Source organism: Panthera pardus, unplaced genomic scaffold, assembly GCF_024362965.1.
Source record: "Panthera pardus isolate Hobbes unplaced genomic scaffold, ASM2436296v1 HiC_scaffold_11, whole genome shotgun sequence".
NCBI classification, from domain to species: domain Eukaryota; kingdom Metazoa; phylum Chordata; class Mammalia; order Carnivora; family Felidae; genus Panthera; species Panthera pardus.
In genome coordinates, this window is record NW_026526666.1 from 76,492,031 (window position 1) to 76,514,819 (window position 22,789).

Consider the following 22,789-nt stretch of genomic DNA (forward strand, 5'->3'; position numbering starts at 1 on the left):
AATCCCTACCCCCCACTACCCTGAATTTTTCCATTTCCAAAGCTGACTCACTCTCAGCTCGGCCCAGGCTCCTCACCAGCAGTCAGGGTCACTATGTGTGCCCAGTGAGTAATGCTTCCCCGATGCATCCTCGCAGCTGCCTCTGACTTAACAAGTCATAAAAGGAAATCTGGGTAACAGTTTTAAGGAAAGAGAACACATGCTCCATCCTGGAAACAGGGATAGTTCCTCTCAGCCCTCTGCAGGGACTCAGAGCTATAGTGAATTCCCTCTAATGGCAGCCAGGTGGCAATGCAGAAACAGCCGAAGGCAGACATACCAATGAGTACAATAAATCCCTACTCTCTAAAATCTGAGGGCAACAGATTCTACTTTGGATAAAACCAAAAGTATTGAGCATTAGGCAGAGCCCAACCCAGCCTACAGATTGGTTATGGCTCATCTACCATAGACTGCTTGTCCAGCAACAGCTTGCTCAGTGGAGACTGCAAGCCAGACTCAGTATCAAACCATCTACCATCACTCAGCCTCATCTGTAAGGCAAAACCCCAATGAAAACCAAATCTCAAAGAAAGGGAGCAGCCTAAAGAACTGCCCATCATCTATCCTCAAGTTCCCAAAGTAGGTGATGAGGAAATGAGGAAAAGAATGACATCTGGGTTTTTGATTAGTGACTGGCATATCTGATATTCAACAAATCCTAAATGAACAATAGTTGTAGTTCAACTTTCTCCCAAAGGACATTCCTGGAGCATCTAAATCTCCAAAGCTTATCTCAAACATTCTGAAAATGACCATCAAGAGCTAAATAATTTTTGACACAATTTACTTTGAGCAATAATCTTTGATGAATTATCAAACAGCAAAACTTCAATTAACTAGGACTCAACTAAATTGGGTCTACTCTACTGTTAGGTGAAAGGTGAAAAAGAATCACTCCTGATACACAGTATCATTAATTTTTTTAAATTTCCTTGAAATCAGGGCACTTTCAGTATAGCTGCCTACATTTTTCTTTTACCTATAATCCATGGGTCCTTGATGCCTTGGAATGAAACTATTACCCAGCCAATTTTTAGCTAAACTTATAATATTGAAGATCCTAACTTATCAAAAAGAAAAGAAAAGAGAGAGAGAGAGAGAGAGAGAGAGAGGGAGGGAAGGAAGGAGAGGAAAAATTACCTATGATATTACCTATGACAAAATTACCTGATTACTAAGATCAAAAAGATATGTATAAAAATTTTCAAAAAGAGTGAAACAAAAAGTGCCCTTTGGCTAACCCTGTATTAATGAGAATATTTAATTAAACACATATCAGATTTTATCACTACATTTAGCAGTTTGAGAACTAGAAAAGGAGGTGATATCTCCAGTCCTGACTAGTTTATCATATGACTAAAAGATCATTTAATCACACTGGATCTGTTTATTCATTCATAAAATGAGGTGACATTCTAGATCTCTACATTCTTTGCTAGCCCTAAACTTCTGTGGTTCTGTGAAATATCTAGTTGCCTGGGATTTGTGTTACCCATAACAACAACAACAAATTACAAAGCGGTCTTATAATACCCTTTTAGACCTTACAATCTAACCAGGGAAGTGGCATGTGTATAAATAATTATAGCATAAGGCAGTATGCTGTGTCATGAGGGTGGCAAGACCACGAGAATTCAGTGAACAAGAAATTTAGGAATGCAGTCAATGGAATGGTCATTTCCAGTTGGAGAAATTGGGGGTGGGGGGAGGCTTCCCTGTATGAGGCACATAAACTGGGTTTAGGAGAACATGTAGGATGTCAACATTCTAAAATCAAAAAGAGCACACATTCCAGGAAGAAAGATAACCTGAGCAAGAAAATGAAAACAAGAAAGAAAGAAAACTAGAGCACAGAGTTTGTGCATTTGAGAGTGAACGAGCAAGAAGTTTGGAAGATTCACTTCTGCCAACTTTAGGTTCTATGCGGCAGACTTAACACGCACATTTATCTCCATTCTTTCTGAAACCTCAGGAAAATGACAGTCAAGGGATAAAAACAGGACAAACCCACAGAAAAGAATAAAAATATCAACAGAAGTTTCAAAAACCACAGCATGGATAGATCAACGTTCACTAATTTAAATTTCAGCTTAATCTTTCTGCTAAGTGCCTGTGAAGAATGGGGAACAAGAAGAAACCAGGGAAACTGCTGCAGGGCTCCAGAAAGTCTGGGGAACTGGATGCATCAGGGGTCTCTGTAGGCTTGAGGGCAAGGGGTAGAAAGCTGCATGATGAGGCTGAATACAAGACACGTTCAAAGTCGTGAGGCCCACATGAGGTCAGAAGTGTGCTTCACTAATAACAGGGGTATTCAGTGAAATCTGACATAATGAACAAGACGCTCCCCTCTGCCCCACTGTCCAGACTGGCAACCCCAGAGCTCTGGCTGCCAGGCTTAAAAGGCCCCAGACGAAGACTGGCCAATTCCTCTCTGGAGAAAAAGACCTCCCCTACCTGATAATTCATTAAGAACACACCAGTCAACAAGTCAGCTTGTTAGGCTTAGCTTTTTAAGAGCTAAGTCTTATATATGAAGATCACCAAGAAACATCAGACATTTTAACAGCATCTCTAAGGTGAAAGACAGAGACCAAAATGAACAAACAAAAGGAGCCTGAAACAGAGACAGGGGCACCTGGGCAGCTCAGTTGGTTAAGCGTCCGACTTTGGCTCAAGTAATGATCTCACAAAGATCTCATGGTTCGTGGGTTCAAGCCTCACATCAGGCTCTGTGCTAACAGTACACAACCTGCTTGGGATTCTCTCTCTCTCTCTCTCTCTCTCTCTCTCTCTCTCTCCCTCTCTGCCCCTTCCCTGTGTGCGGGCATTCGCTCTCTCTCGCTCTCTCTCAAAAATAAATAAACTTAAAAAAAAAAAAAGGCAACAAACAGAGACAATATTAGAAGCAGAGGAAAACATTGAGGGGGTTGAGGGCACTGTAATTAATATCCTCAGAATGCACTAACAAGTAATATTGCCATAAAACAAGAACAAGTAGTATAAAAAGGAACACTCAGAAAATCTTTTAAATGCTCAGAAATAAAAAATACGACAACAGAAATAAACCATTGTAAAGAAGAGTTGGAAGATATTGCTGAGGATCTTTACCACAAACTAAAACAAAAAGACAAAGATAGAGGAAATACAGGGAAGGAAATATTCAGAGAAGCCATCAAATTAGCTCAATATCCAGCTAACAGAAGTATCAGAAAGAGAAAATGGAAGGGTGGAAATTATCAAAGAACTAATAAATGAAAGATGTGTTTTCAAATGAAAAAGACCTAAGGAGAACTCAACTCAGCAAATTAAAAAAGATCCTCTCCAATGCACATCATCACAATGTTTCAGAACACCAGAGACAAAAATGAAATCCTAAGAGCTGTTGAAAAAAAAATAGGTCACAAACAAAATTCAGAAAGCAGAATGGCATTGGACTTCTCAGTAGCAGCACAGGAAGGCAGAGGGAGGATTGTCTTCAAAACTCTGATGGAACACCATTTGCAAACTAGAAGGCTATACTCAAACTCTTAATCAAATGAAAAGTAGAATAAAGACATTTTCAGATAAGCAAAGTCTCAAAAATATTTACTTCTCATGTATCTTTTCTTAGGAAACTACTCTAAGGTATATTCCAATGAAGGAATGGAGTAAACCAAGAAAAATGGCAGCATGAGATACAGGAAACATGGGATTGAACACAGAAGAGAGGTAAATGAATTTCCCAATATGATGGTGCAGGAAAAGTCCCAGAATGACAACTTTACTCAAGGCTTGAGTTGGAGAACAAAACTGGAGAAAAGAAACTCCTGGGGAATTTCTCCAAAGATTATTAAAAATATATACATATGTATATTATTTGATATGTTCCAACATACTGAGAGCTGTCTTACAGTCCCCATGGGAGAGCATGGAGTTAGGGCCAAGAAAACAAGTGATAAAATAAGGCAATTAATTCCAGGGGGAAAAAAGTCAGTCAAGAAAGGAAATGTAATTATAAAATACTGTGTGGCTCACCTTTAAGCAAATATTTATATGACCATAATAATCTAAACACTGAATACCACACAATGGAAATAATGTGTGACAATGAGAAAAGGGAGAAGAGGGAAGAGGGCGGGGATGAAAGAACTAAATCCTAATTTTCTATAGCTGATTATCAACAGATAATGTCAAAAAATGAAAAATCAAGAAGCAGTAAAACAAGGGTATATTTACAAAATGTAGTAGGGGGCACCTGGGTGGCTCAGTCAGTTAAGCGTCCAACTCTCCATTTTGGCTTAGGTCATGATTTCATGGTTTGTGGGTTCAAGCCCCACATTGGGCTCCATGCTAACAGTGCAGAGCCTGCTTGGGATTCTCTTTCTCCCTCTCTCTCTGCCCCTCCCTGACTCGTGCCTTCTCTCTCTCAAAATAAATAAATAAACTTAAAAAAAGAGAGAGAGAAAGAAATGTAGTAGAGGTGTGCCTGGCTGGCTCAATTAGTAGAACATGTGACTCTTGATCTCGGGGTTGTGAGTTCAAGCACCCTGTTGGGCTGGAAGCTACTTTAAAGAAAAAGAAAGAGGGGGTGGGCCTTGGTGGCTCAGGGGTTAAGCATAGGACTTCGGCTCAGGTCATGATCTCGTGGTTTGTGGGTTCAAGCCTCATGTCAGGCTCTGTGCTGATAGCTCAGAGCCTAGAGCCTGCTTCCGGTACTGTATCTCTCTCTCTCTTTCCCTCCTCCACTCATGCTCCCTCTCTCTCTAAATAAATAAACAAAATTTAAAAAAGAAAAGAAAAGAAAGAGGGGTGTTTGGGTGGCTCAATCAGTTAAGCACCGACCCTTGATATCAGCTGAGGTCATGATCTCACAGTTCCATGAGATAAAGCCCTGCATAGGGCTCTAAGCTGATAGCATGGGGCCTGCTTGGGATTCTCTCCCTTTCTCTGCCCCTCCGCTGCTCGTGCTCTCTCTCTCTCAAAATAAATAAATAAATTAAAAAAAAAAAAAAAAAGGAAATGTAGTGGAAAATACTAAAAAAAAACCCAAACACCTCTACATGACTTGGAAGCAGTCTCAGAAATGGGGAGGGACAAAACAGATTTTTTTTTTTTTTTTTTTTTTTTTTAAGATAGAGAGTAGGGGAGAAGGGTAGAGGAAGAGAGAGAGAATCCCAAGCAAGCTCCACGCTCCGCACAGAGTCTGATGCAGGGCCCAATTCCACAACCCTGGGATCATGACCTGAGCTGAAACCAAGAGTCAGACGTTCAACTGACTGAGTCACCCAAGCGCCCCAGGTAATTTTTGTTGTAAGTCTCATAGTAATATTTGATCTTTTAAAATAAGAATAAATATAATTTTGATAAAAATAAGTTTATAGAAAGTTGGGCTGGATTATGAAAGGTCTTAAATAACAAGATGAGTTTGGATTTTATCCTATAGGTAACAATGAGCCCTTAAAAGAGTCCTCCCACTAAAAAAAAAAAAAAAAAAAAAAAAAAAAAGAAGAAAAAGGAAAAATCAAAAAGATATTTGGAATCCCAATCCCCACAATAGATTCCCTTAACATTCTGGTTAATTATTGTGTCGGAACATTTCTCCCTTATCACTGCTTGACCTTATGATTAAAGGCATTTCACCCATAACCAAAGAAAGGGAAGATCTATACACATTATAGGCAGGTATAAAGAACATGTTCTGGTCAAGACTGCTGCTTCCACTCAGACTCATCTGACTCAGTGAGTCAGGTGGTGACTTCTGAAACAGCCTCATCATAGATTACCCTCAGGGGTCTCCCAAATAAAACCCATGCTTGGGAGCATTTTCCCCTCGGTCTTTGGCATGTCAGGCTAAAAGTCTCTTCTAATGATTTGTTATTTCATGGAGAGATACAGGGAGAAGTACAACTAGTATGGAGGAGGAATGTTGCCACCTAGGGCCCAGGGAAGTCCAGCACTCTTCTCTAAGAAACCTCTGATTCAGTCCCTCCTGATTCACATCCTTCCTACCCTTCCTCCAAAGATCAGCTATAGTTCCACAGTGTACCTAGGAGTACAGCCAGATGATCAGCCAGAAGGATGCAACAATTCAAGACAGCACCAAATAATGTTTTCCTCCATGCCATCCAATTCTGGGGGGTTTGTTTTGCCTTGTTTTTTAACTTTTTCTTCTTGTTTATGGTGTGTCTTAAAGAGAGGCAATATCTTCTGTCCAATGCTACCAGAAAGTACTCCAAGCCACTTTCAGATAAATGACTCATAAAGCACAAAGACAGCAACTGATATTACTAAGCCATCTCTCCCCAGATATTCCTTGGGAGACCTGAATCCTGACACAGAATACAAGCGATAAATACCCTCTCTTATCTTTTTGAAAACTGCTGGTTTAGCCTCCAATCTCATAATCATGCAGAGTCTGGTAAGTGTTAAGGCATAATAGTAGTGACTAGGAACACTCTTCTGTAAGCTTAATGTAAATGGAAGCCTGGGGGTGACTGGTTGGCTCAGTTGTGGGAGAGGGGCATTTGACTCTTGATCTCAGAGTCATGAGTTAATTAATTACTAAAAAATAATTAATAAAATAAAATAAATGGAAGCCTGAATACCTAACCAACTTTAGTGAGTTGCAATATGAAGAGATACTGAAAATTACTATCCTTTCTCCTGACTGTAAGTTTCCCCCACTTATCAGCTTTATCCCTACACACCACAGAGGGCCTCCAATTCAAAGAGAGGAAAAAAAAAAAAAAGAAAAGAAATTTGAGGTTAGAGCAAAGATCCAGGTCTTGCCAAAACACTGGAGGAAACTGAAAAAAAAACAAAAAAAAAACAACAAAAAAACAACACTGGAGCGAACCAGAGTACTTTTGGCAATAAAGCCAAGTCTCTGAGATTTGACCTTCTGATATCTAGGCAAGTTCCTGTATCTAAAATATCAGGGGAAATGCCACACTTCCAGCCTCCACGAGCATGTGAGTTTCAATTCCGAGACACAGACACTGCTAACCATAGAGCTAACACGCAGAGTGCAAGACCACACTACACTGCGAGTGAAAGAAATCCACGACTGGCACAGGATGTCATGAGATGTCTCACCCAGTTAAAAACACGGTACACCCAAGACAGGCAGAGACTTGACCACATGCTCTAAAGGCTCATGAACAGCACTGCCCACACCAGGGCTCATGAGAAAGGAACTAAAAAACAGGTGATGTTTCTTGTGATCTGTGCTAGTCAATCATTCTGACTGCCCAGGCAACCATACAATTCAACACCTCCCTCCAGCCTCAATCGAGGTTCCTGTCTCCACCTGCTCCTCTGACATCATCCTGTCATTATATCTTCTTTGAAATTCCTTTGATGAAAAATGAGTCATCTCTTCCTGCCAACACAAGCCCAGGCCTCTTCCAGGCCAAGTCATTATTTTTGTCAGTCCTCTGAGGACAGGGCGCCACCCAGCGGCTCCTCCAGCTGCTGTCTCTACACCTCCCAGGAAAGAGTGTCTCAGAGCAAGATCAACAGCCTGGAGAAAAAAATGTAAGAAATGAAAGAACTGAGGTTCTTGGTGGAGCTGGAAGGAGGCCTGCGACCCAAAACATAAGCTATCTATGCCAGTGGAACACAGAGTTGAGAAGATAAATAAGAATGAACGTAGGACACCGAGAGTCACACTTAAAACCTGGAAAGCTTTCAACCTCAGGGCATTCGCCTTAAAAGCTTTTGTTCCTTATACAATGTGCCATCAACTATTCCACATAAAGTGATAGCAAACCTAAATTTCTCATCTTGAGGCTTTGGGGCAACAGTAACCTACCCAGTGCTCAAGACAGTGATGCTCTAACTTCAAGATTCACAATGGCAGGAATAAGGAGACAAGCACAAATTGACAAAATACTATTCATACATACAAATCACCCTAAATTTTTTAAATAACAGCTTTATTGAGTTTAATTCACATACCATACAATTTACCCTTTTTAAAAAGATTTTTTTTAATGTTTATTTTTGAGAGACAGAGACAGAGACAGAGCGTGAGCAGGGGAGGGGTAGAGACAGAGGGAGACACAGAATCTGAAGCAGGCTCCAGGCTCTGAGCTGTCAGCACAGAGCCTGATGCAGGGCTCGAACTCACAAACCATGAGACCATGACCTGAGCTGAAGTTGGACACCTAACCAACTGAGCCCCCCAGGCGCCCTTCAGTACCCTTTTACAGCAAATAATTCGATGGATCTTGACATATTCACAGAGTCGTGCAACCATCACCACCATGTAATTTTAGAACATTTCATTACCACTCAAAGAAACCCTATATCCATTAGCAATCATGTCCCATTCCACCCTCTCCCAGCCCCAGCAGCCACTAACCTACTTATTGTCTCCATGGACTTGCCTATTCTGTATAATAGAATCGTACAATATGTGGTCTTTTGTAATGGTCTTCTTTCACTTAGCATGTTTTTAAGTTTGATCCATATTAGCATTGATTAATACTTGATTCCTTTTTGTTGCTGAATATTATACTATTGTATACATATGACACTTTTTGTTTATCTGTTGGATCAGTTGATGGATATTTGGGTTGTCTCCTCTTTTGAGCTATTATGAATAATGCTGCTATGAGCATATGTTGTACAAGTTTTATGTGGATATACGTACTCATTTCTCTTGGATATATACTTAGTGGAATTGCTAGGTCATGCAACTTTTTGAGGAACCACTAAGTTATTTTCTGAAGCAGCTGAACCATTTTACATTCCCACCAGCAATGTATAAGGGTTCCAATTTCTCCACATCTTCACTTTTTTATTATAGTAGCCATTCTAGTTGTTATGAAGTGGCATTCTCATTATGGTTTTGATTTGCATTTCCTTAATGAAAAAATGTTAAGCATCTTTTCATGTATTTTTTGGTCATTTGTGTATCTTCTTTGGAGAAATGTCTATTCAAATCTTTTGTCCATCTTTGAGTTGTGTGGTTTTTAACTGTTAGATTCTATTGGTTCATTTTATACATTTAAATATAAATCCCTTATTAAATATATGATTTGTAAATATTTTCTCCCATTCTGTGGTGTGTCTCTTCACTTTTTAAGTAGTGTACTGGGGACAGTACACTGGAACTCAGTGGGCTCAGTCAGTAGCTGGGCTCAGCTGGGCTCAGTCAGTTAAGTGTCCAACTCTTGATTTCTGCTCCGGTCATGATCTCATGTCGTGAGACTGAGCCCCATGTTGGGCTCCACACTGAGCATGGATCTTGCTTGGGATTTTCTCTCTCTCCTTCTCTCTCTACCCCTCCCCTACTTGAGCGCGCACACACGCACGCTCTCTCTCTCTCTCAAAATAAATAAATAAACTTAAAAAAATAGTGTCCTTTGAAGCACTAAAGTCTTTAATTTTGATCAAGTCCGATTTATCTATTTTTTTCTTTTCTTTTGTTGCTTGTGCTTTGGGTGCCATATTCAAGAAATGATGTCTTAATCTAAGGTCACAAAGATTTTTTTCCCAAATTTTCTCCTAAATGTTTTTATAGTTTTAGCTCTTACACATAGATCTGTGGGCCATTTTAAGCTTTTGCATACAGTGTCAGGTAGGGGTCCAACTTCATTCTTTTGCATATGGATATGAACTTGTCCCAGTATAATTTGCGGAAAAGACAATTACTTCCATTGAACTGTCTCAACACCTTTGTCAAAAATCAACTGATTATAAATGTAGAGGGTTATTTTTGGATTCTCAATTCTATACCATCCATCTATATGCCTATTCTTATGCCAATACCACACTGTCTTGATTACTATAATAAGTTTTCAAATTGGGAATGGGAGTTTTCCAATTTTGTTCTTCTTTTTCAAGATTATTTTGGCTATTACAGATCCCTTGCATTTCTACATGAATTTTAGGGTCAATTTGTCAATTTCTGCAAAAAAAAAAAAAAAAAAAAAAAAAAAAGCCAGCAGGGATTTTGGTGGGGACTACACTGAATCTGTACAACAGTTTGGGGAGTACTACCATCTTAACAATATTAACTCTTCCAGTGCATGAACATATAAGGTAAGAAGCAATCTGAGCCACTGTTTTCTGATACTTAAATTTCTTTATGTTCTATCAAATACTTAGCACACTGGAGATACTTGATTTTAAGGACCCCCCCTGAAAAGAAATAAAATGCTAAAAGATACTAATTAGAAAGCCACAAAGTGTCTTCCATATTGCAATACATTATGCTTTTTAACTAGTTTCCAAAACAGCTGAGTACTCTAAGACCTAGAGACTTAGCCGAGCTTAACTAGGTCTGAGAGGAACAGCAAAGGTCCTGTGATCTGCCAGGCCCCACTGGCCTTGGCTCACTCCACTTTAGTAAACGACAAAAGATGGAATAACTATGACCCACTTCTCTACCTCAATGAGGTAGAGAAATGCCTCAAATGAGACAAAATAAAATGTTCAGAGATTATTTTACATCTTCTTTTATATAAATTGGCCACAAATAATTTCTGAGAGAAATAAATCTTTGCATCAGTACCAGAGTAGGGAACCAGACATTTTTAATAAAATGGACTCATATGTAACAATTGGGTCAGAAGAGGGGACACAATCATAGCAACTCTTGGTGCTATATTTATATAGCAAACAATTTGCACTTAAATGTGTTCATTTAGAGTGGCTGGGGTAAGGGAGGAGGGGAGGGGGTTGGGGGAAGGGATACACTAAAGGCCTATCTAGCCCTCCTTTGGGTTGCCACTGTATTTACTAGACTAGAATAAAGGCAAAGAGTAGTATAACTTTATGTTATAATATATAAACTATACAATTAACATTATGTAGTTAAGTAGGCAAAAAGCTAACCAAAGGCAGTCCACTAGCTACCATCAACTCTGACCTCTTCGATTACACTACAAAGCTCCCACTTTCAAACATAATTAAATACCTCTTGGGTGAAAATAACCCATTTTCTTAGGATTAGAGAATAATCTTTATATGCATAACTCTAATCCTCTCTAAATCCTACTTTTACCAACAGGAATTATCTCCCCATTTTACAGAAGAGGAAACTGAGACTTACAGAGATGAAGTAACTTATCCAAGATCATACAGCTATTAAGCAGCAATGCTGGGATTCAACCCCGGCATCTTCAATTCTTTATCTAGTGATTTTTCCACTAGTCCAGTGGCTTTCCAAATATCCCAAATCTCCTATCGATGCTTCATCTCAAGGCCTTCAAGGAACAGAAGACACAGGAGAGCAGCCGAGTCCCATTCCACCTCTGTTCTGAGTGGAACTGGCTTTCCTAGACCAATAACATGAAGGAGGGAGGGAAAGAGGCAGAGGTCAAGGTGGGAAGAAAGGGAGTCGTGGGCAGAGACAGAGAGAGAAATATGACCAAAGACAAAGATGGACATCAGAACAGAAGTGTGGGGGGAGTTCACCTTGCAGCTAAAAATGAAACTAAAAACGGCAGGCAGCCCTGGCCAAGAAAGATAAGATGACTTCAGTCAAAACTACAAACTTTTTTTCCCTGATGATTTCCATTTCTCCTCTGTAAACAGAAGTTAAAATAACACTTAATCACGGTTTAATCATTCTCCAAGTTCACTGCAGTTTAACTCCTTGTATTCTGAAGGCTTCCAGGATGCTCCTAGAAAACTCTGGAGGGAGCTAAGCAGACCATCAAAAGATGGCTAAAGCAAACAAGAAAGCAGAAGGAAACTTTCAATAAGCATAAGTCTCCAAAACCACTTTACCAAGCCGGAAGTTTTATATTAAGCTCACATGCCACCTGTTCCTTCAGCTTTTCAATCTGACACCTAATCCACGCATGGCCATGGCTCATGATAGGATTCCAGGAGTGAGACGCCAGACCAGAATTTCACTCCTGAGGGCCAGGGCTTTAAGACTGCTGGAATGTGCCTAGTAAAGATGTGGGGGTGTCTGGGCAGCTGAAAGTCTCCACAAGGGAATTCAGTAAGGACAACTGCTTTCCCTCAACCCAAGATTATGAATTTAAAAATAAATCTCAGTGACCCTCATGCCTTAAGAATCATTTGGAAAATAACGTTATTGAATCCAACAATTTGTCCCATTTGGGTGAACCGCAGAGAGGGAAAAAGAGAGAAATGTTCTTACCATCCCTCTCAAGGAGTCTGATAGGACAAATAGACAAGGGAAATCCCAAGTTGGCTTCCCAGAAGCCAAGGTTCATAAAGTGTGTATTTTTATATTTCTTGTATTTTCAGGTTTCAGGAAGACTGTTAATGCACATGCAGCATCTATGAGGTACTAAGATATATATACATATACATATATATATATATATGTATATATATATGGTCTTTGTAATCCCACTCCATATATACATATATATACATGGGATATAAAGTATTTGTAAAAGGAAAAACTACAGTGAATTGTAAAGCAGTATGGTGGAAGGCCTCTGTGGACTGTCATAGTGAAGACAGGGACACAACCTTGACGCCTCAAGCTCCTCTCCTGGAATTTGTAAATAGGAGGCAGTGGGGAATAACTGTTTCCCTGACAGCCTAGATACTGCGGAAATCCTTCTCAGTGATCCCATTTCTCAACTTGAGTAAAATGACTACCACCCAGATTCTTGGAAATTGCCGTTTTCCTTATTCAATTGGGAGCTTTATCACCATGGCAGTGCAGCTTTTCTTTTGAACCGAACAGCTACAGGATTTCAGCATTATTCTCACCCAACTGATTCTTAAGACTGGAGGGTCACTGGGAACAGCCTAAGGGCACTTCAGAAGGCAAAGGCTCTCCCATTCACTACAGTTACTGGTAGATCGCAAAACAAACAGTGCATAGAACAGAACTGAGATGTTTCCACAAAGTTACCTCATAGAGCTGACTCTCTGAAAGGATATATTACCAATACCAATTAGAAACTGGGCATGGGGCTTGGAGTCCTACCTTGCTCTACACACACAAATGCTCCTACCATGACCACCACCATCCCCTTCTCAGACAGCAATAAAAATGTTATGAATGACATGGGGGGTGGTTCCTGGACCCTTCTCTGATGTCCTCCTTGAACAGCAAAATGATGACAGCAGGGCCTGAGGCAGTTCTTTGTACATTAGTCATCAATCTGGAAAAGTCCTACATAAGAAATCCTATGAGGTGGCCCAACACCTGAGGCTCTACAAGCCAATCATGGTTGCTGAAGTTTTTGTTTTATTGGAGGGTTTCAGTTGTTCATTTTTTGTTTTGTTTTAGGTTTTTTTCTGGGGTACAGAAGAAACATATGGCTGAAAATAATCCATTTTCTTAGGATTGAGAAAGCAAGGGCTGCAGCATTGACCTTTGTTAAATGTGATGTTTTGAACCAACAAAAGCTGAAGGAACCTGACAACAAGTAGGATGGAGTGGGGTTACAAAGACCAGGACAACTATATGGCCCTCCCAGACAGAAGCTCCTTCTGTCTCTATGTCTGAAAATACTGACAGCATAGACTTCCCTCAAGCCTGATTACTGTTTGATTTACATGCAGGAAGGGCAATCTTTCACAATCATTTTTCTTATCAGTTATTTATTTCTGATAGTCCCCACTGCTCAAAAGAAATAGTTAAAAAAAAAAAAAAAAACTTAAGTATGAGAAACTACCTAGCTTTACTATTTACCAGGAGCTCCCAGAAGGAAGAACATTAGAAAGAAAAGGAGGAAAAGGGTACAAAGAACTCCATGTTTCCCCAACTGCCTCTTTCACTGAGTAAATACCACTGACTCTTGAGACACTAGGAAAACTCCACCTTACCCTATTTGAGACCAAACTAGCATTCAGCTTTCCAACGTCCCAACGAACAGAAACTCCATCTCCTCCAGTTCTATGACCAAATCAGGACAAGAGAAATTACGGCTTTGCTAAGGTAGCTCTCCAAATACACACACTACCTTCTTTTCTCAAGTTGACCGGAGGACTGTGTGAGCCCTTTGAAAGCCATGCCTATGAGTGTATTTTCAACACCTAGTTCTGTGCCTTGCAAAGAATGGAATTTAACAAGTGTTTGTTGACCTTAACTACCCTTTTGGGTTCCAGGTGATGCCCTAAACAAACCCTGGTCCTCCTACAACTATGGTCACCAATTTCCCTTCTCTCAAATCCCCAGGCCAATAACAGTGATTCCTGGTCTTGGAAATCATAACATACCTCCAAGTTTCTAGACTTTCTCAAGAGATGCCACATAATTCTCAAATACATCTTTGAAATAGAATTCCTAACCCTCTTGACATTTGTATTGTTTGGCATTTTTGTTAAGGAAAGGAACTGAAATAAAGTTAATCAAAAGAAGTCACAATTTCCCAAAGGCTGGGGTCTTTCAAAGGACCGTTCCTCTCCAAGGCTTCAAAGGCAAGCACTGGGATTCAGAGAAACCAGGTCATAGTTTCGGCTTGTCAATAACCAGCTGGGTGACTTGAGGAAAGTGTCTTTTGACCTCTCTGGGTGGGCTCTTCCTCATCTACCTCTGTAAATTTGGGGTTGATCCACGAACCAACTAAACCTCTAGAGCTAAACCAGTGATGTCTAGTCTAGTGGGTATAATGAGAATTCATTTCTAACTGGCCTACCCTAAGCAGGAATTTTCTATAGAAAAAATGGCCTTAAAAGGGAAGAAAATGAAAGAAAGAAAAGGCCTTATATGAGAAGGATAAAAATCTTAAGTTAGTGGAGAAAGCTGAAACTGTGACTACAGAATTTAAAAGAAGACTCTTTGAGGTCTCCCCACACCCAGCCACTCGCACTCTCTCCCAGACTCCTTGAAAGAATCCTGAACACTGAAAACAAATAAACGCAAAAGGCAAGCATACAAATCAGCATTCTGGATGAGAAAAGAACTTCTGAGAGCTAGAAATCAGGTTTAGGAGAAGAAAACAAAGATTTAAAAAACAGAAGAAATAAGAAAAACAGCAAAAAGGGATACAGGCGAATCAGAACACACTTGCGTTTAACTATACAAATTTGACCACAGAGAGAGAAGTAATTTAAACACACACACATAGGTTTGCTCACGGCTCCACTCGGTAAGGTTTTATGCCAAGGTCGGGTTATGCACCAAGGTGAATATGAGAGAGAGGATGCGAATCTGAGACATCAGTGAGTCTCAGTTCCCATGTGGTCTCACACTGCCAGCACCTTGAATACTGAATATGATTCTAGTGTTTGAGAAGACTTATTTTCTTTCCATAAAATGCCCCCTAACTACAAGCCAACTACTCCATGCAGTGTTCTAACTCTGTCCTGGCATATACACAAAACCATGTTTATATACTTTGATTTATGGGTCATTTAAGGTATTTTTCAAAGACAATTTTGATTCTTTGGGATTTTCACTTTATGTGCTGCCATTAGGATCTAATCTCCTGCAAGAGGTAAGATGAGACTTCACCTTGTGGGGAAGACAGGGCAGACATGGAAATCCTTCCTAAAAGCTCAAGACAATACAGAAAAGGCCAAGAAAGAGACCACCAACTTACATATCTGTGTCACCCTCTAGCCACACACCAGAAACTCGGGAAAGGAAGCAGCAAGCTTACAAAACAGCCCAGAGACTTAAGATGGGTAGCGCAGCAGGTCTCTCATGGATGGCCAGGGAAATGGAGTGGCTGGGCACTTGCTCGGACGTGCCATTAATGACACTCCCCCAGCCTGGTACTAGAGTCACTGGGGCCAGACCAGCCCTGAGGACTCCCCCTTTCCCTACTGAGATTTCCTTTTCCTGTTTCTCTCACTACTGTGTATTTGGAAGACCAGGGGCACCTCCTCTACAACTCAGTTCAAGGTTCTCCTGGAGCACGAGAAACCTCACTACCCTCAATCAAAGACCAAGAAAGTAGATGACCTCTTGGAGTCATGACCCACGCCCATCCCACAAATAAGAGCAGTTTTGCCAGAGAGTAATAATATAAGCTCCTCTTAATGAAATGGAATCCTTGTTGACATTCAACTATGGAGACACTGAACCTCTAAGAAGTGTCTACATAGAGAATAAGTCTTTCCCTTTGCCTCTGACTGACAAAAAGATCATGCCTGATGAGAACCTCTACCTCCTTTTATTCTAAAAAGACAAAGGCCTGACTGATAGCCTTACACAGCAACATTTGAAATCAGAAAAATAAAGCTAGCTACACTCAGCATCTGTAGTAGATAGACAGTAGTAGTAATATTTACAGAACTAACAGTCAATATTTCCTGAGCACTTACTATATACCAGGCACTGTTCTAAGTACTTTTTACATAATTACCTCACTCACTTCTCATTACCACTGTATGAAAATGGCACTATCACAATCCTCATGTTATAGTTGAAAAACTCTGGCCAAAAGGGGAAGGCTAAGTAGACACACTAAGTGACAACGTGGGATCCAAGGTCATCAGCAGTGTAGATCCTTGGGGAACTCTCGTTTTGGATGTATTTCATAAAAAACAGGAAGAAGGAAAGACTAGCAAAAGCAATCACCAAAAATTGGAGAAATATTATCATTTCCTTTGTTTCCTTCTTTCCACTTCTGCAAAAGTCTCTGATTAAGTCTCTCCTGTTCTCTTTAGCTATCTTTCCTCCCCCCAAACCCCTCAAACACAGTACCTTCACAGGCTCTCAAGTCTTCCCACAGCAGCTTAAGGAAAAGAAAAAAATGTGAAGAAGGCCTTAATCAAAAGCCCTTTTCTTTTGGCAAACAAAAGGCCTTGGTATTTCCACAGACAGACTAGTTATTCTTAACCCTAACCAAAGATTCTTTGGCAGAGAAAGAAATATGAAAATGTTAGGCTTGTGGGAATGGCTTGTGCTTTGGGCTTTTGTGTCTCAGTCAGTAAAACCAGCCCACAGAAACATAAACACACCACCCCTCAGTAACTCCAGGCCGACTTGGTCCAGGGTCTAGGGAGAAAGAGAGAGAACAGAGTCCCTACTACGCCTGATGGTCTAGGCCCTCTCTCCTCTATGCCCTTCCTGAGTGGGGGAATGTTTGACAGTTTTTCAAGCACACTAGGCAGAAAAATACATCTGAAGATACAGACACATAACAGATCAAGTTCTGACAGTGGAAGAAAAGCAACAAGTGGTAGCAGATGAGGGCAGAGATGAGGCCTAACTCTGGGTGCTCTCACTAGCCTCTGTGCTTCTCACCCCAAATCACCCCACTTTCCTAAGTAAACTGCTAAGATCTGGCAATTGTTTCAAGTGCTTTCTCCACTTAGCACTGGGTTTTAGAGGCATAGTGTGGCCCTGAACAGCCTTAAGTAGTCAATATTTTCCCAGCAGGGAAAGGGAAATTAAGACTATTTTTAAAAATAGGTCAGTAAGGGGGAAAAAAGGAGGGGAAACAGTCTGCCCGAAGTCAGGAAGGCCCCGGCAGCACTGACCCCAGATAGATCTGGGCTAAACTCTGAATCTCTGACACTCCCACCCCCATCCACTGCATGAGCATAGTAGCATTATGATACTAAAGTGCCTAAAGCCTTTATACCCAGGCAACAGCCCCCTCCCCTTGCTACCTTACCCAGGATATTATGAATAAAACCACTATGAGGACACAGGCCCAGAGGCATATCTCCTAGCAGCCAGGTCTCTGTCACAGTGGGAAACAAGAGTAGCCAGGTATGAGGAGTCTCAGCCCAGCTTTGAAATCCCCTGGAGTGAATAGCCCAAATTAAGCTGTGATTGTTATCTATAATGGTACAAAACCTTGAGGTGTTAAACCATGAGGTAATAAGGTCCCATGTGGTTTAGGACTCTGAATTCTCTTGATTACCCAGGAAGCAGGCCCTCATCTTGCTCCCATGCAGTATCAAAGGCAGGTGGAGTAAAAGGCACTGCTCAGCCAGGCTCAAGCCACCAGCAAGTTTCAAATGTCTGGCCTACAGTAGGCACACACATTTTTGCTGAATGAATAAATGAATAAAACATTTCATCTTCAACTGCTATAATCAGTTCCTTCCTACACCCAAGGGGGTGGAGGCAGTGTCAGAGAATTCTAGACAGTAGGGGAAAAAAAAGCTTTCTTTTCCCTGCCATTCCCCGGTGATCAAGCTCTTCTGTTGCAAAGTATAATGCTCCCTTCTATATAAAATTCATTACTTGACTGTTCTCCCACAGAGTTGGATAACAGGCCACACTATCCTAATCAAGGACAATGGTGCTTCTGCAGCTGGTGTGCAATATACAGAGTCCTCTGAAAGACAACACAGCATAGTCAGGGAGATGTCCCTTGCAGCAGTTTTTATATAGCAACAACCTGGAAACAACCCAAGCATTCAACAACTAAGAGAATGGCTAAGTGAAGCCATTACCAACATTATAACTGAACTTATAATGACTATAGGGAAACACTAAAAATAAAAAAAATTAAAAAAATCCTTACAATGTCACATGAAACAGGCATGCAAACATACATGTATATGTTAAGTGAAAAAAGCCAGACACAAAAGGCCACATGTTATAGGATTCCATTTATAGGAAAGATCTAGAATAGACAAGTCAGAAAGCAGATTAGTGGTCACCAGGGGCTGAGGGAGGGGAAGGGATGGGGGAGTGACTGCTTAATAGGTACAGGGTTTCCATTTGGAATCGTGAAAATGTTCTGAAGCTAGACTAGTCGTGATGGTTGCACAACATTACAGATGTATGTAATCTCAATGAACTGTACATTTTGAAACGATTACAATGGTAAATTTTACGTTATGTGTATTTTGCCACCAAAAAAAAAAAAACTGGATTGGAAAAAAACCACATATATAGGTCAGGATTACAATTATGTAAAAGTAGACATGAACCAGAGGAACTCAGACAAGTCCCAACATCTGTTAAATTAAAATGGAACTTCACTGATGTTGGACAATAAATAAAAGGAAAGGAAAGTAAGAAAGGTCAGAAGCATGCAACAAGCCCTGAAGCCATACTTACAAGCTACAAATAAGTGCCCACCAAGTGGGGAGACAAGTTACATGGCTCACCAGGCCCCAGAACAGCAGGTGTGTGTGTGCTAGGGGGTGAAGGAGAGAGATCTCAGGCCCTACTCAGCCCTGTCCTCTAATCCCCCTTAAAAACACTCCCTAGGGCAGAGAAACCATCTGTTTCAACAAAGCCTAGAGCCCTACAAGCATATTAACTCCTTCAGTGCTCACCTCCTACACATGAGCTTCACTCAATATTAAGTGTTCCTTTTAAAAATGCCTTTATTTTTTTAAACAATTTTTTTAATGTTCATTTATTTTTGAAAGGGAGAGCGAGAACAATCATGAGCAGGGGAGGAACAGAGAGCTAGGACAGAGGATCCAAAGTGGGCTCTGTGCTGACAGCTGAAAGCCCGATGCAGGGCTTGAACTCACGAACCACGAGATCATGACCTGAGCCGAAGTCAGATCCTTAACCGACAGAGTCATCTAGGCGCCCCTAAAAGTACCTTTAAGTGTTAGAATATAAGCTCTACAATGGAGGAGACTTGGCCCTGTTCTTTGGTATATCCCTAATACCCAGAATAAATCAACATCAGAGGATATTCAATAAATTATTGTTTCATTTATGACTATTTTCTAAAGTCTCCCTCTTCTCGTCACTTGTCCTCACTTAGAGTCTGACCTGGTTTCCTCAAATTCACTCAACCAACCAATATTTTGTGTGCTTGTGCACAGGATAAGTAGTCTCCTCACTGTGCGGTCTATCACTAGACCCCAGGGCCTAGCACAGCACACACGGTGAGTGCTCATACATATCTGTCAAATGAAAGAATAACTCACTTTGGTCACCACACCTTATCAGCGTTCAGTACTGAGCACTAAAATCTGGCTAGGTATGGGCTAAGTACCATGAGAGTTACAGAAATGGGACATCTATTAAACACTCCTTTCAAAAAGCTTACAATTTCAATGAGAAGACAAAACTACCATGCAGGAAAGTAATACATCAGCATGAACAGTGATAATCTGAGAAGTCTTCATGGAGAAGCAAGGCCTGAGGTGAGGCTGGAAGGAATGGATAGGTTTCAGTGAAGTATAAAGGGCATTCTAGGTAAAAACTGCCTAAGAAATGGCCGCAGTAGAGAATGAATGAGGCACTTCAAGGTACAATAAGGAGATGGATTGGGGCGCCTGGGTGGCTCAGTTGGTTAAGCATCCAACTTCGGCTCAGGTCATGATCTCACGGTTCGTGGGTTCGAGCCCCGCGTCGGGCTCTGTGCTGACAGCTCAGATTCTGTGCTGACAGCTCAGACAGTTCAGATTCTGTGTCTCCCTCTCTCTCTGCTCCTCCCCGACTCAGGTTCTATTTCTCTGTCTCTCAAAACTAAATAAACATTAAAAAAAATTTTTTTTTAAAGGAGATGGATCTGTTTTCAGCTGAAAGTGTGTTCTGGAAATTCCATGCGATAAGCCTGGAAGAGTCGGAGTGGGGACAGAACACAAAAGTCTGTCATGGGGCATCTAGCTGGCTCAGTTGGAGGGGCAAGCGACTCTTGATCTCGGGGTCGTGGGTTTGAGCTCCACACTGCACGTAGAGATAAAGTAAGTAAGCTTAAAAAATAATTTAAAAATAAAAGGTCTGTCCTACTTTTGGTAACAGAAAGCACCAAAAACAAAATATGATGCAGTTGCAGTAGTTGAGGCGTGAGGTGATGAGTGACTGGACCAGACTCATGGCAAAGGGAATGGGAAGAAAGGGACAAACTTAAGAGAAATTCTGAAGAAACAAAAGGACCCGATGACAGACTGAAAGTGGGAGTTGATGAAGAGAGTGGAGCCAGAGATGTCTCCAGGGTTTCTGATCTAAGACAGTGGAAAAATGTGAGCACAACTGTCAAAACTGGGGAAACGAGGAGGAAAGCCAAGTCTAGGCTTGGTTGTGAAAATACTGAGTTCCAAGTGATATCCAAGTACAGATGTCCTGCAGGCAGCTGAAAAACAGACCAATAAATTGAGATTTTTATACATACAATGGAATATTATTCAGCCTTAAAAAATAAGGAAATCCTGTCATGCTACAATATAGATAAAACTTGAGGACAACAGGCTAAGTGAAATCAGCCAGACACAGAATGGCATATACTGCATGATTCCACTTATAAAAGCAATTAAACTCATGGAAGCAGAAAGTAAACTGGTGGTTGCCAATGGAGGTGTGGGGCAGGACAAGGAGTTGCTGTTCAACCAGCACAGAGTTTCAGTCACGCAAGATGAAAAAGTTCTAGAGATCTGCTGCACAACAAATGTGCACACAGTTAACAATGCTGTGCTGTACTTGTAAAAATTTGTTAAGAGGGTAGATTTGGTATGACATGTTTTTTTACCATAATAAAAAATAATAACACCTAAAAACACTGAGAAATTTTAAGTAGTAGAAGACAGATGTGGGAGTTTGCAATTCCAAAGAAAAGCTGACGCCAGAAGAACTGGCTAGAGGAACAACAACAACAAAAAAGGTCAGGAGAAGCATCATAATGCCAGCTATGTCTGTATGGTGTATTTACATGTCCCGCTGTGTTAGGAATTTTACCTATGCCATTCCATGTAATCCTCATAATTTCATGTGGGAGACACTCTTATCCCCGTTTTACAGATGAGAACATGGAAGCTCAGAGAAAGTAAGTAGCCTGACCCAAGTCACTCAGCTAATAAATGTAGAAACTTGGATTTTAACCCAAACCAGCCTGGATCCAAGGCCCTGGTCTTCCCACTTCACCACACTGCCTCACCCCTTAGGTAACTGCCAGAGGTAGAGTCAGAAAAAAGAAAAGACTCAGCAGAGGCACATAAGCAGCAATAAGGTAAAGGAAAACCAAGAAACGCTCTCACTGAAGCTAACAGAGAAGAACATTTTGAATAGGCAGAGAGGTCACAGACAGTATCAAATGCCAACACTCCAACACATAATGAAGTCCACACTCCAAGCTATCTGTAAAGGGTCATGAAAAGATGGGAGTCCTGGGCCAGGTTCTGCAGCCCAGAGAATTTCAAAGAAACAGAAGCCCAACGCAGAGCTAAATGGGCTTCTCCCCTCTTATCACTGACACACACTTGGAGCTGCTATTCTCCCGGCTACACCATGGGCCTCATGCCGAAGTGCATCACCTGACGAGTCCCAGGAAATACTGACCCAAACACAAACCATTGCACAACACAGGGTCATGTTCAACTTGAGCTGCGGGAAAAGTGTCTCCACTCCAACTGTAGTTCAATATACAATCCGTTTGGGGCGCCTGGGTGGCGCAGTCGGTTGAGCGTCCGACTTCAGCCAGGTCACGATCTCGCGGTCCGTGAGTTCGAGCCCCGCGTCAGGCTCTGGGCTGATGGCTCGGAGCCTGGAGCCTGCTTCCGATTCTGTGTCTCCCTCTCTCTCTGCCCCTCCCCCGTTCATGCTCTGTCTCTCTCTGTCCCAAAAATAAATTAAAAACGTTGAAAAAAAAAAAATTTAAAAAAAAAAAAAAATATACAATCCGTTTGTTTCTAAAACCAAACTCCCTTTTAGAAGGATTTCATGTGCCTGCTCTCTTCTTCTCTTGTCCTGGACAAACTAAAATCAGATACATACAGTTCCACTTCAGGTGCAGCCCTACCTCTCTATATGACCTCATACTGCTGCCAGAGTTCTACTTCTCTCCTATCAAAAAGCCCCTGATTGTTTATATCATTTCTCTGCCTTGAAAATATCTAGTGCTGTCTACTGCCTACATTATTGCTTAGCCCTTTATAACACAGACTCAACTCTCCATTCCAGCTTCATCTCTCACCCTAAACAACTGCCCATTCTCCCCAGCTT

At 41.1% G+C, this 22,789-nt stretch overlaps 1 protein-coding gene across 16 annotated transcripts in view; it reads right to left on the reverse strand.

Moving 5' to 3' along the window:
• MACF1 (microtubule actin crosslinking factor 1) overlaps nucleotides 1–22,789 on the reverse strand; it is a 329,250-nt gene that overhangs the window by 239,863 nt on the left and 66,598 nt on the right. Inside the window, exon 1 of one of the 16 annotated variants that reach the window (XM_053897188.1) lies at nucleotides 11,084–11,126. The exons of the other annotated variants lie outside the window; for them this stretch is intronic. Coding sequence (XP_053753163.1) covers nucleotides 11,084–11,111 — 28 coding nt within the window. The 5' untranslated portion in view covers nucleotides 11,112–11,126. Of the gene's footprint in view, nucleotides 1–11,083; nucleotides 11,127–22,789 lie in introns of those variants that run through there. 16 annotated transcript variants of the gene reach the window in all.